Source organism: Delphinapterus leucas, chromosome 13, assembly GCF_059928025.1.
Source record: "Delphinapterus leucas isolate spDelLeu-1000000601 "Yukka" chromosome 13, BTC_Dleu_Yukka2, whole genome shotgun sequence".
Lineage (NCBI taxonomy): Eukaryota > Metazoa > Chordata > Mammalia > Artiodactyla > Monodontidae > Delphinapterus > Delphinapterus leucas.
In genome coordinates, this window is record NC_143141.1 from 6,707,844 (window position 1) to 6,720,568 (window position 12,725).

Sequence of the window (12,725 nt, forward strand, 5' to 3'; positions counted from 1 at the left end):
AGAAAAGCCACTGCCCCAATCATACGACAATGAACACTTACCGTTGTTGTAAGAGCGAAAATTTCCTACAAATTTTATGTATTCATAAGTTGGAAATTCCTTTGGGTTCAAGCTGCCTCTGAGAAGATGGCAATAAAACTCTAAGTCGTTGTCAGCTGGGCCATTAAAGGAAAAAAGGAGAAACAGGGAATGAGAGCTCTACAGTGATTCTAGACTAAACAAGTCGCATCTTGTGAAACCCACAGGGTTTGGTCAACACATGGCCGGGCTATTTCTCTCATTATGACTGACTTTCAGACATGGTTTTATAACCTTTGCAACACAGGTTTTTCCCCTCTGTAGTTTATAGATGTTTTGCATTCCATACTCGGACCCGATTAGTCTTAATTTGCTCACAGATGTCTGTGGTTGGTTCTGTCGGCCTTAATTAGTTCTGGTTGTTTTCATACTGTATATTAAAATAAAGCTGCTCAGAGCTGCTCTCCTTAATTTAATCTTTCCACTTTGCTCTGAAGGAAAATCAGATGTACAATGGGACACATTATTCACGGAAAATGGAGTAAGGCTCGAATAAGTACAAGGCACCTTTGCTACTGCCGTCAAAATACATGTTTCATTAGGTGACTGGACCAGCTTTCTATCCAGGTTGCCAATTTTGACAAAAACTTTAAAATTCCATAAAACCTGCAAATGTATATAAATAACCAGATGACAGCCTCAGAAGAGAATTTGGAGTTTTGACCTAATTATTCAGTTTTTAGTTGGTTACTTAGTATCATACATACAAATCTAGCCTCACAGTGTCCTCCAAAATAAGAAGATTATTCACTTATTTTTGTACCCTTTATTACTAAAAGGCTCTCATGTGGGGAAAAAAAAGGGATCTCTTGTATTACATGCAAAACAAGTTATTATTCTTAAGCTCTGTGCTTTAAAATTTTCCGCATAAAAGTTCAACGTCTTCCATATTCCAAACTCCGGTTTTAGCTTTGAACTTAAAATATACCTCTAAGGATCTTGGAAATGTTCTGAGTCACAAGGAAAATTATTTTTAAAATTAGTCCTCCCTTCTTAATTCATTCTAACCTCCTTTCAGAAGTGACATTCTCATCTTTCTATCTCGTAAAACCAGTGAAGTTAAACTTACATTTTAAGTGTTCTGGGGAGGGGGAGTCCGTCACAAGCATGTGGGAAGAAAGCATTTTGTAGACTTCTGAGTGTTCTTGCTCTGGAAGGAAACGTAACAAATTCTGATCCGTGACATCCGACTGGAAAAGAAAAGAAAGAACCAAGGCACACATTCCACAAAGACGAAAAATAAAAAGCAAAAGCTGAAACTTCGTGACAATTCAGAACTGGTTTCTGAAATGAGAAGTTCCAGATCTGACTTTCTGTGAAGACTCTGTCATTTTGAATTGTAATCTAAAAGGGTTTACCTGTTCAAATGCAAACGTGCTCTTGCCTATGGGCCTGAGAAGGAACTAAGACTCAAGCCAGACAAACACGCATTGGAGCCCCGTGTGCTGACAACACCCCCGTGTTCTGGCTGGGGCGGCGTGGCTGGCGGGGAGCCCCAGCTCGAGGCCAACCACGCACATGAAGGCCCCTGAAGAGCCCATGGGTTCCTTTTCTGACCTCTAGGCCAGCAAACGGCTGACTGTTTACTTCTAAAGGTCTGTAATCAAAGGAATTGTACTTTTTTTCTGAGGACCTGGGCACCCGCGGACACAAAATAAATACAATGGAGTCTAGACTCAGTGTTATCCAACAGAGCGGTCTGTGATGATGGAAATGGTCTGTAACCTGCACGGGCTGTTAGGGAAGCCACCAGCCACATGGCTTCAGAGCACCTGAAACACGGCTCGTGTGACTGAATTTTGTTGGGTTTTTTTTTTGCCACACGCACAGCTTGTAGGATTCTTAGTTCCCCCATCAGGGATTGAACCTGGGCCCCGACAGTGGAAGCACCGAGTCCTAACCACTGGACTGCCAGGGAAGTCCCTGAAAACAGAATTTTTAATTGTATTTAATTATTTTAATTGAAATTTAAATCACCACATGTGGCCAGTGGCTCCCATACTGGACGGTGCAGGTTGGAGATCACGGTGGGGAGAGAGGAAACAGGCACTTCTCTATCCCTCAATAAACTCACCCCCTCCGACAGCTTCAAACACCGTCTGTGCACACCCTTTCATCTGCACGTCAAGGCAACTCGCTCTTGGGTGTCCTGGCTTCACATCCCATCTGCCTCCCAGATGTACTTGGGGACCCCAGATCCACATACACCCCCAATGTCTTCATTATGTCCTCCCTCCGCTGTGTTCTGTCCCCACGTGTGGTGTTGTCAAGCAGTCACCTGCCCATACCCGACACCCAGCTGGCATCCTTGACCTCTTCCTGTCGTCTTCACATCCAAACAGGGTCTCAGTGCTGTGAGATTTTCCTCCCTCGAATTCCCTCAGATCCATTCACTCCTTTTCCTCTGGCCTCTACCCTAGTCCAGGCCATCATGTCCTCTGGGCAGTGATCTGGCCAAACTGGCCTTCCCACATCACCTTTCGTCTCTGTCCAATTTGCTCTCTGCCAGCAGCCCCGTATCAGACCAAGTCACCACCTTGCCAACGAACACAACATTGTAAATGAACTCTACTCCAATATAAAATAAATATTTAAAAAAAACAAACTTTCGTGGGCTTCCAGCTGCTCCTGGGATGAAGCCTTAGCTCCCCAGTTCACTAGTCGGGCTCAGCAGGGCACAGCCTCCGCTCCCAGCCCGTCTCCAGCCCTCCAAACTGCCTTTCCTCCGGGCTGCCGGCTTTCCTCTTCCTCTGGGCCGCCCCTCAGGCTGCACCCTCAGGCTGGAGCATCCTGCGCCCTCTGCTTGTGCTCAGGAACTCCCACGCTGCCTTCAGGTCCTGGCCTTGAAGTCCCCTCCTCTGAGAAAGCAGCCCTGACAGCCCCTCACCCAGAACAGGACCACTGCCCCTGCTCCTCTGGCCGCTGCGCCCGTGTCATCTGTACCCACTGGGGAAGGGCACATCTGTGACCACGCAGCAAGCCCTGGCAGGGCCGGCGAGGCAGGTGAGAGCCAGCTCTGCCCTCCAAGCTGCACTCTGCTTGGCGGGAAGATGACGAGGCTGTGAGGCTGACGCGGGCTGCTTTGAGTCAGCGGCCGGTACGAGGGCACACGGCAGATGCCAGGCGTGATAGGGGTTCATTAACCATGTAGGAAACAACTCCGGGCTTTCTTGTTCTTTCCCATGATAACGTGTGTCCCCTGCCTGCCTCTCCCCTGTACCCCTGACAACAGATGGTGCTTGGCCTTCAAGAAAAACATGTTGATGAACTGAAAGAACGACATGGCAAGTGCTATGACGGAAGCAAAAACCAGGCGCCTGGAGAACTCTGAGCATGGGGTGCAGAACCCAAAATGACGGGGTAGGGGAGCCTCGCAGGGACCGTTCCCGTGGGGAGGGATCCTTGCGGCGGGCGGGGGTGTGTGTCTGGGGACAGGGCGGTGTCCACCAGGCAGCCTGGGTGCTCCAGGCAGGGGCACAGCCCACACAGAAGTGGGGATGGGGGTGAGGGTGGGAGCCCTGACAGTACAGTGGGTGGGGGAGGAGTGGGGAAGGGCAGTAGGGCTCGGGGCTAGCAGCCCACAGAGGAGTCAAGGCTGAGCTTGTGTGCCAGGGGACGCGCTGGGGTACGTGGAGGAAGGTGGGCAGGACTGTGCTTGTATTTCGGACCCTCTAGTGGCCTGGGGAGGAAGGGGGCACAGGAGCCAGGCTAGAGGTGGTCGAAGTCTGAACAGGTCCGGGGGAGGGGAGACACAGAGGAAGGGGCCGCGTCCAGACGACTCTGCCAACACCACCATCCGACTGACACCGACTCAGGGTGCCGTGTGCCAGCCGCGGCTTCCGGCACTGGAGGGAAGCACGGCAAAGGGGGCAGGTCCCTCCCGTCCTGCAGCCACGGCTCCAGGGCTGTAAGCATGTGCTTGGTGGCTGAGGGAGGGCAGGGGTGGAAGGAGGGGCTCTGGGGGTCCCCAGGCTCCCTGCTTGGATGCACCTGTTTGGATCTCTGTGGACAAATACTCCGTAATCCCCCCCCCCGCACTAGCTGTGCTACCATCCCCCCCCCGCACTAGCTGTGCTACCATCCCCCCCCGCACTAGCTGTGCTACCATCCCCCCCCCGCACTAGCTGTGCTACCATCCCCCCCCCCGCACTAGCTGTGCTACCATCCCCCCCCGCACTAGCTGTGCTACCATCCCCCCCCCGCACTAGCTGTGCTACCATCCCCCCCCCGCACTAGCTGTGCTACCATCCCCCCCTGCACTAGCTGTGCTACCATCCCCCCCCCGCACTAGCTGTGCTACCATCCCCCCCGCACTAGCTGTGCTACCATCCCCCCCCGCACTAGCTGTGCTACCATCCCCCCCCCGCACTAGCTGTGCTACCATCCCCCCCCCCGCACTAGCTGTGCTACCATCCCCCCCCGCACTAGCTGTGCTACCATCCCCCCCCCCCCCCCCGCACTAGCTGTGCTACCATCCCCCCCCCCGCACTAGCTGTGCTACCATTTTCTCATTCTGGCTTTTTCTCCAAGTTCCTTCTGATGTTCTTGACTTTATTTTAAGCCCAATCCCTTTAGTTTTTTAGAACATGACTAATGCTCACACATGACAGTACTCTCTCTTCTTAAAGACATTTCAGATACTTGAAAATGCTAACTCCGTCACCACACTGTCTTTTCTCGGAGGGCCAGTCAGAAGCCCACTTCCCTGATGGAGGGGGTGGCAGAGCGCAGGGCGGGGGGCCGCCTGGCCTCGCTGCTCCTGTGGGACACGGTTGGCAGGTCACAGGGCATCTCAGGTGACAAGTTCTGCACAGAATAAAGACGAACACTGGAGGGAGGCGGGGGTCATGAGGATTATGAATTGACACACGAGGAGGGCTGAGAACACACTTGGCAAAGAACAAGCTCTTGCTATGCCTTTGCTATTATACTCCCATTAGGCCATTTCCATGTGCTGGAAACCAACACGAACAATGATATTTTGAGAATTTAAAGCCTAGCGCTTACAGGGGAGTAAATTATATCTGCAACTGAACTGTCCCTTGAATGCGCTGAGCTCTGTTTATTAAAATCATGGCAATTACAGAGACAAGGGAGGGAAGGCACCATCCTCACAGCTGAATCACCTTATCAGGAACATCACTGACCTGTTGGAGGCGGGAGGTTCTCCATCCAAACTTATTGCTATGCCCTTGGCTACTTTGTCAAGAATCTGGCCCTTTTCTGAGTTTTGCACTAGATGCCTGCTCTAAATCCCCAACAACACTTCTCCTACCTTTTCTCTGGAGGCCCTGGGACAGCCTGGGGAGAACGTGAACAGACAGGAAGCATATTCCTCTCTCTGTCTTTTGAACCCACAGCGCCGGTGCAGTCGTATCAGCAAAGTTAAATGCGCCTGCACGGGAGTCCACAGACTGGCCGGCTGAGCTGGAAGCGGGCTGTGTGGACATCCAGTTCAGGATGTCCCCAAGGGGCCCCGGCAATTCTGACTGGAGATCTGTGTCGGCCACGATTAGAAGGGGGATCGGTGAGAAGCCTCATGTTGAGAAGAGGCAGGACTGGGCTCGGCAAGCAGAGAGGGCCCTGGGCTCCCGAACGACCGGGGCATGGGAGGCATACGTCATCTGCTTTGATTCAGTTTAGATTCAGAATCAAACTGACGGCCAGAGAGGGATGCTTTCCGAAGACAGTATACAGAATAGCTTCGACCCGGGAGGAGTGAAGAATGAATTCAGGTAGAAGAAGGACCAACTCTAAAGACTCTCTCTGTTCATCAAAAGAGCCTGAAGAGAGGGAAAGGCAAACCACAAAGCGAGATCAGATATTTGCGGCACACAGACCTGTGGTATGAGCCCGGAAGGAAGGGTCAGTGTGATACGCTGCCTTGTCATCTGGCAAAATCGAGAGGGAACAACCGAGGCTCTCCTCCCCACGCTAACGGCAAGTTCCTTCTTGCCACTGATAAGGTCCCCTGGCTAAACAAGCCTCCTTACTGCTGGGGGTGGAGAGGACCAGGTGCAGTTACTGTTCATCCTGCAAGTGGGTTTCAGTGCCCTGCCAGCCAATCACATCCTCTGTGGGAACCAGGGGACACCCCAACCTCTTGCTACTACCACACCACCCCTGCTTGTTCACTCTGTTCCCAAGTGCAGCCCCCGTGCGTCCCTGCATGGCACGCGGTACGCTCCTCCCTGGGGCCGTAAGTACACGTGATTAACACACCGTCAGTTAATACAGCGTCTCACCTGTCCAGTATCGGCTGTTGTGTGTTTGGCCATCCCTGTCACCCTAGGGCAGAGTGACGAGGACGCGATTAAAACCATGCCCGACAGAGGACTAGCGTGGAAAGAACGCTTACAAATCATTACACAAAAGGCCCAGGCAATCCAGTAGGAAAACGGCAAAATACCTGAAAGAGCATTTCACAGAAAAAGGAAATCCAAACGGCCGACAAACTATGCAAAGACACTCAGTCACACCATCAACTGGGAGAAAAGCAAATCGAGACTCCGTGAGACGCCTTCGCACGCTAGGTTGACGAAAACTGACAGTTCTGACAACACCAAGTTCTGGTGAAATGGAGGAGCTGGAACTCTCCACCCCACTGCTGGATGGTGGAGTGGTGCCATCACCATGGAAACAACTCGGTATCACCTAATGAGGGTGACGGGCTCCTACCCCACAACCCAGCGATCTTACACACGGTCAGCTCTCTGGAGGATGCTTGCCAATGTTCATCAGGAAATACGTACAGACATCCACAGACACACCCTCTCAGAGTTCCACACTGGCCTGGGGGCAGGGATCGTAGCATGTGCCTACAGCAACGAGGACAAACCAACGACAGCTACGCTGGACGGTGTGAGACGACGAATCGCTTAGCAAAGCTGAGTGAAAGGAGAGTGTACCGGAGTACACTTCCTATGACCCTGTTTACATAAAGTTAAGCCAAAGGCCGTACTAAATTACAGTGATTAATGATGAATTAAAACTTGGCAGAATTGCAGAGAGACGCAAGGACACGATGATGTGGAAATGGTCATCTCTATGCGGAAGGGGGTGGTGTGATGAGAAAGGAGCAGACAGGAGCTTCTGCGGGCCTGGTCATGCTCTGTTTCATACCCTTGGTGACAGCTACATGTATGCTTGCGCTCACCTTATCGTTAGTTTTAAAATGGAACCTAGTTTTATACACAGCTCTGCAGGTATGATACAGAAAGATCAAAAGGCACATAAAAATCAAACAAATCTTAACTGGCAACCTGGACCCTTTTAACCTGTGATCAACCCTGAGCTGCAGCCACACCTCCCTACTGGGGCCCCTCCTAGACAGAGCATCCACCCAGGTCTGCCCTGACATGAAGCCACCTCCGACAAGCTGACCTGGACCAGGTGGGTTCTCCCAGCAGGTGAGGACAGGTGGGTGACGGAGGGCAGAGGGATGCTTCCTGGAAAGCCCTGCGCGGCCAGGGACTTGCTGCTGCATTTCATGGTGTCATAAGCCAGGCGCTCTGTCTTCCTCCTCTGTGACCTCTTCTCCCTGCTGTGACCCTTGACCCAGGAACCTGGCCCACTGTCCCCTTTGACCTTGTACTTCCAGCCAGAGGTTTTACTTGGAGAAACAGCGTTACACAGAGGTATTTTTTTGGTGAGTAGATTTCTCCAACTTTATAAGTCACTCCGTGCCTTAGATTTTTTGGGGGGGCGGGGTGGGGGGAAGTTGTGTTATCCACGCCTGTATTTCTCACTTCTGAGGCACTGCCCACTTGTGCCAAGCTGTTTGCAACTGCTCTCCATGCAGGAGCCCCACTTGCAAACCCAGTCCCTCATTCAGTGAGCATTCGGGCATGTGGGTATCTGCTCGGGGCTGGGGACAGGGCTTGTGCCTGACGAGCGAAGCGTGATCCCGCTCCTTAGGCCAACATCGCGTTCATTAACAGATCGGAAGAGCAATCCGGGAAGTTAAATGTTCTAAAAAATCAACGTCCGAACAGGAAACACAGACCGTGCCCGCTGTGGGTGTCATCTGGCTCTGCCTCGGCCGTACTCTTTCCCAATTATGTCCAAGGCGTGTGACGCTCGCCCCTTGGGTCTCCTCCATCAGCACGCTCACCTACCAGGCAGGTCTCTGCCTTGACCGCCTATGTTAATTCTAGATGCCAAAGTGTGCTGGCGTCACCGCCACGGTAAGTTGTGACTTCCCCTTAAAATCATTTTCTGCTTTGAGCTATTTTCTTCTAGCTTTTCTCTGTCAAACTGGAAAAGCAAGCTCTAGGATCTTTCATCAGGACATTGCTGTACAAAAATCTACCGTGTGAATTTTGGAGTGTCTGAGTTTCTAGTGGTAGGAAGGATACATGGAGAGAGATACTGAGACTTTTGACAGACTTAGAAGAAGAAAGGAATTCTTGCTGCTCCTCACCCCCGCCCCCCCAAATCGCCAATGGTCCCCCAAACCCTGGCCACACAGGGCGCGGTGGGACCCAACGCAGGGTATGCCAGCCCGTGATGCCAACAGGAGAGCGTCCCTGCTACCGTGAGGCCCTTGGCCTCCAGCGGGCTGTCTCTGCCGGCCATGCCTCGATTGATGGCTACCTCTTCCACGAGACAGGACATTGCCTTCCAGGTCCTCACCCCACCTCTGCTCAACACCCACCCCACCAGAGAGCATTCAGCTTCACTGTCACATGTAGATGCCTGAGTGGTGGGTAAGCACCAAGTTCTGGGGTCAAAGTGTCCGAGTTCAAATCCCAGCTGCACCACGTGCTGGTTGTGGGACCTCAGCTGCTCTGGGCCTCTGTCTGCTCATCTGTGAACAGGAGTAAGTACCTATTTCTTAGAGTCATCATAAGGACCAATCAGTATAAGGAAAATGGACCTTCTAAGTGCTTTCGCCATATTAATGCATAGAAGGGACTCTTAATAGTGCCTGGTACACAGTAAATGCTCAATAAATATTGGCTACCTTTTTATTAGTCTTTAATGGCTTAACAGGTGAAATCTCTCAACAAAATTGCAAACCCTTAAGGTTTAAAGAATCTCATATGGATTTGCAAATGAAGCGACTGACAAGGGATTAATCTCCAAAATATACAAACAGCTCATGCAACTCAATATCAAAAAAACAAACAACCCAATCAAAAAATGGGCGGAAGATCTAAACAGACATTTCTCCAAAGAAGACAGAGATGGCCAAGAGACACATGAAAAGATACTTAACATCACTAATCATTAGAGAAGTGCAAATCAAAACTACAATGAGGTATCACCTCACACCAGTCAGAATGGCCATCATCAAACAAATCTACAAACACTAAATGCTGGAGAGGGTGTGGAGAAAAGGGAACCCTCCTATATTGTTGGTGGGAATGTAAATTGGTGTAGCCACTATGGAAAACGGTACGGAGGTTCCTTTAAAAATCTAAAAATAGAGCTACCACATGACCCAGCAATCCCACTCTTGGGTATACATCCGGAAAAAACTATAATTTGAAAAGATACATGCATCCCAAAGTTCATTGCCCCACTATCTACAATAGCCAACACCTGGAAACAATTTAAATGTCCACCAACAGAGGAATGGTTAAAGAAGATGTGGTGTATATACAATGCAACACTACTCAACCATAAAGAAGAATGAAATGATGCCATTTGCAGCGACATGGATGGACCCAGACAGCGTCATACTGAGTGAAGCCTGACAGGGAAAGACAAATATCATAGGATATCACTTACATGTGAAGTCTAAAAAAATGGTACAAATGGACTTACCTACAAAACAGAAACAGAGTCACTGATGTAGAAGACAAACTATGGTTACCAAGGGGGAAAGGGTGGGAGAGGGATAAATTGGGAGACTGGGATTGACCTATACACACTACTACATATAAAATAGATAACTAATAAGAACCTGCTGTATAGCACAGGGAACTCTACTCAATATTCCCCGATGATCTGCGTGGGGACAGAATCTAAAGAAGAGTGGATATATGTATACGTATAACCGATTCACTTTGCTGTATACCTGCAACTAACACAACATCGTAAATAACTATACTCCAATAGAAATTAAAAAAAAAAAAAAAAAAGAACCTCATATGGGCCATTTGAATCACTGCATTGTCTGTGGACAGGTTCTGGGCTTGTACTGAGAAATAAGCAAGTTTGAATTGAAGTGAACTAAACTGAAAGCAGAATTCCTAAATGGCAACCCAACTCCTCAGCATCAGAAAAGCACTAGGTAGAGCGGCGGCGAGTCTGGGCTCTGCGCTCAGTGGGCCTGGCCTCAGCCCTGCTCTGCTCCTTGCTGGCTGGGCCACCTTGGTCTCATCCTCTGTCAAGTGGAGGTGACAGGGCAGCTGTGTGATGGGCACCAGGGAAGTTTCTTGTCCACCCACTAGCAGGGATACAGCGAATCCTAAGTAAAAAGGGAAGAAGATGACGGTTTGCGTAAAAGCTACAAGTAAATGTGGAGATCGTCCATCCTGGCTTCATCTCCGCTGGGGAGTGTGAGGGCTGACTCGGTGTGTGTCTGGGTCCACAGACAGGCACTTAATAAGCATTCAAATGGGTCGGGCATTGACAAGCGAGAGTTGGGGTCATTTTCTTACTCTGGAAGGGCCATTTCTCTGGCCCTTCCAGAGTAAGAAAATAATTCATAAAGGTGATTCTGAGTTGCTCGAGAATTTCGAATCAGAGTCCCCAACTTTCTAAGTTCGCTCTGCCACGTATGGCAACTGGGTCATCAGGTAATTCCAAGAGGAGAAATCAGAACACTGCAAATCCTCTTTCCCCAAACAGCTCCAGCCACACTCCCAGGCCATTCCGGAGTTGACACCTGTTTGCTTTTCATTAGCGCCTCGCACTGCCCGATCCCGTCCACTCAGTACAAAACCCAACCCCCTCCAAAGAAGCGCCCCACCTCCTCAGATCAGCCCAAAGAAGCTGTGCTGATTTGACGGGGTCTCATCACTACTCCAGCATGAGACGAAAATCAAGATGAAACTGTTTTCCCGACTCCTTAGGGCTGAGTGAGAACCAGCCTCTTCTGACAGCTCTCAGAGCAGAGAACCACCAGCCTCGTGCACCCTGGAAATGGGCTGAACCACAAAGGGCAGATGGATTCAAAGTAATGCAAAGGTATCTGCCTTGCAACGTAAAAAATGCTTTTCTGGGCTACAACACACAGTGACCCACAAAGGAAAAACATGGACGGTGGTTTTGATCTACACACAGCGTCGTCTGCAGCAGCAACGGGAGCGGGGAGCGGCTTCTGAGGAAAAGAATGATCCAGGACGATGTGGAATCCTGGGCCATTAGGGAAGCTGGGGTCATCACCTCCTGCGGAGCGGGGGGTGAGCTGCCCACACAGCAAGGCCACGGTGCTCCCGGGCAGGTGCGGCTCGGGAGAGGCCACCATGGTCCTCCAGCATCACCTGACCAGCGATTCCCTACGAGCAGGCGCCCAGGGCAGCTGCCACCCTCCTCATCTGTGTCCTGGCCGCGCATCCACCCACATGTGGGAGTCAGGGGTGGGGGCTCGGCAGTTTGGCGGGGCTTTTTGGGAGGAGAGAGAAGAGAGGACGTTTTAGCCCAATCAGTCCCACAGGTGGGTACAAGCTTCCTTCCAGATCGGTCTCTGTGGGAATAAACGATGGTGTGGTGGGAAATGGAAGGCTGACCAAATGCCTCCAAGGGGCCCTCCGAGGGGCCCTCCAAGGTGGACCCTCCACCAGCCGGGTGCTGTTCTGTGAGTCAGAGCATCCTGACGGGGGTACCAGGGAGCCCGCAAGGCTCAGGCTGAGAGGAGGGAGTGTGATGGAAGATGGGAGGGGGAGGGAGAGGGGGAAGGGGGAGGGGTGGGGAGGAGGGAGGGAGGGAGGGAGTTGGGGGGAGGGAGGGAGATGGGGGCGAGGGCCCGGGACCACACGGCACTCGCCCTTCTCCGCACCCCACCTGGCTCCCCGGGACAGGACGGCAGAGCCTGCCCTCCTGCCCAGACCCTCCTTGCTTCTCAAGTCCTTCCTGGTCCAACAACATCTTCCCAGAGTATTTCACTCCCCCCTCCCGCCATCATCCCTGGCACTGAACCCTTACCACCAGCAAGCGTCACAACCTACTGCATCTCAGTTACATCTCCAGCGACCCCCAAACCCCTTCTGTCCCCAGCCGTCTGGTGCACATCCCTCCACCAGCTCTCAGGGGACCTTGTCTTTCTTTGCAGGTGTCTGTCAGCCTCCGTAAAGGCTCTGAGCTCTGCTAACTGTGCTGTAGGCTCACGGCTCCTGGGCGGTTTCTGGGGCACCGGAGGGTGAGGACCTGCACCACAGCCCCCGTTCCAGGTCTTGCTTGTTCCAGGATGACACAGGCCTTCACCCGCCTCCCTCAGGAAGAGCCTCCGAGGCTTGGCCTCAGCCTGGTGGAGGGCACTCCTTGACCCTCCTCACACACAGATTCCCGCACACCTGCAGCGCCCCGGCTCTGAGATCTGAATGGTTCTCCAGGAAAGAGGATCACACGTACTGGCAAAGGCCATCAGAACAGAAACTCACCGGTAAATGCCCAAGGAGAGGCGTGATGCTGTCAGAAACGTAGAGGATGCTGCCGTCCGTCGTCACAGCGATGATGAAGCCGTCTAATGCCTGCGG

General features: G+C 51.6%; 1 protein-coding gene across 7 annotated transcripts in view; it reads right to left on the minus strand.

Moving 5' to 3' along the window:
- The window catches only part of NPAS2 (neuronal PAS domain protein 2), a 180,721-nt gene that overhangs the window by 44,364 nt on the left and 123,632 nt on the right, over positions 1-12,725 (minus strand). For all 7 annotated transcript variants that reach the window (XM_022599109.3, XM_089922634.1, XM_089922636.1 and 4 more), the window contains 3 exons: positions 12,630-12,719; positions 1,148-1,268; positions 42-155 (listed from right to left, as the gene is read on the minus strand). In XM_022599109.3, coding sequence (XP_022454817.1) covers positions 42-155; positions 1,148-1,268; positions 12,630-12,719 — 325 coding nt within the window. The remainder of the gene's footprint in view (positions 1-41; positions 156-1,147; positions 1,269-12,629; positions 12,720-12,725) is intronic.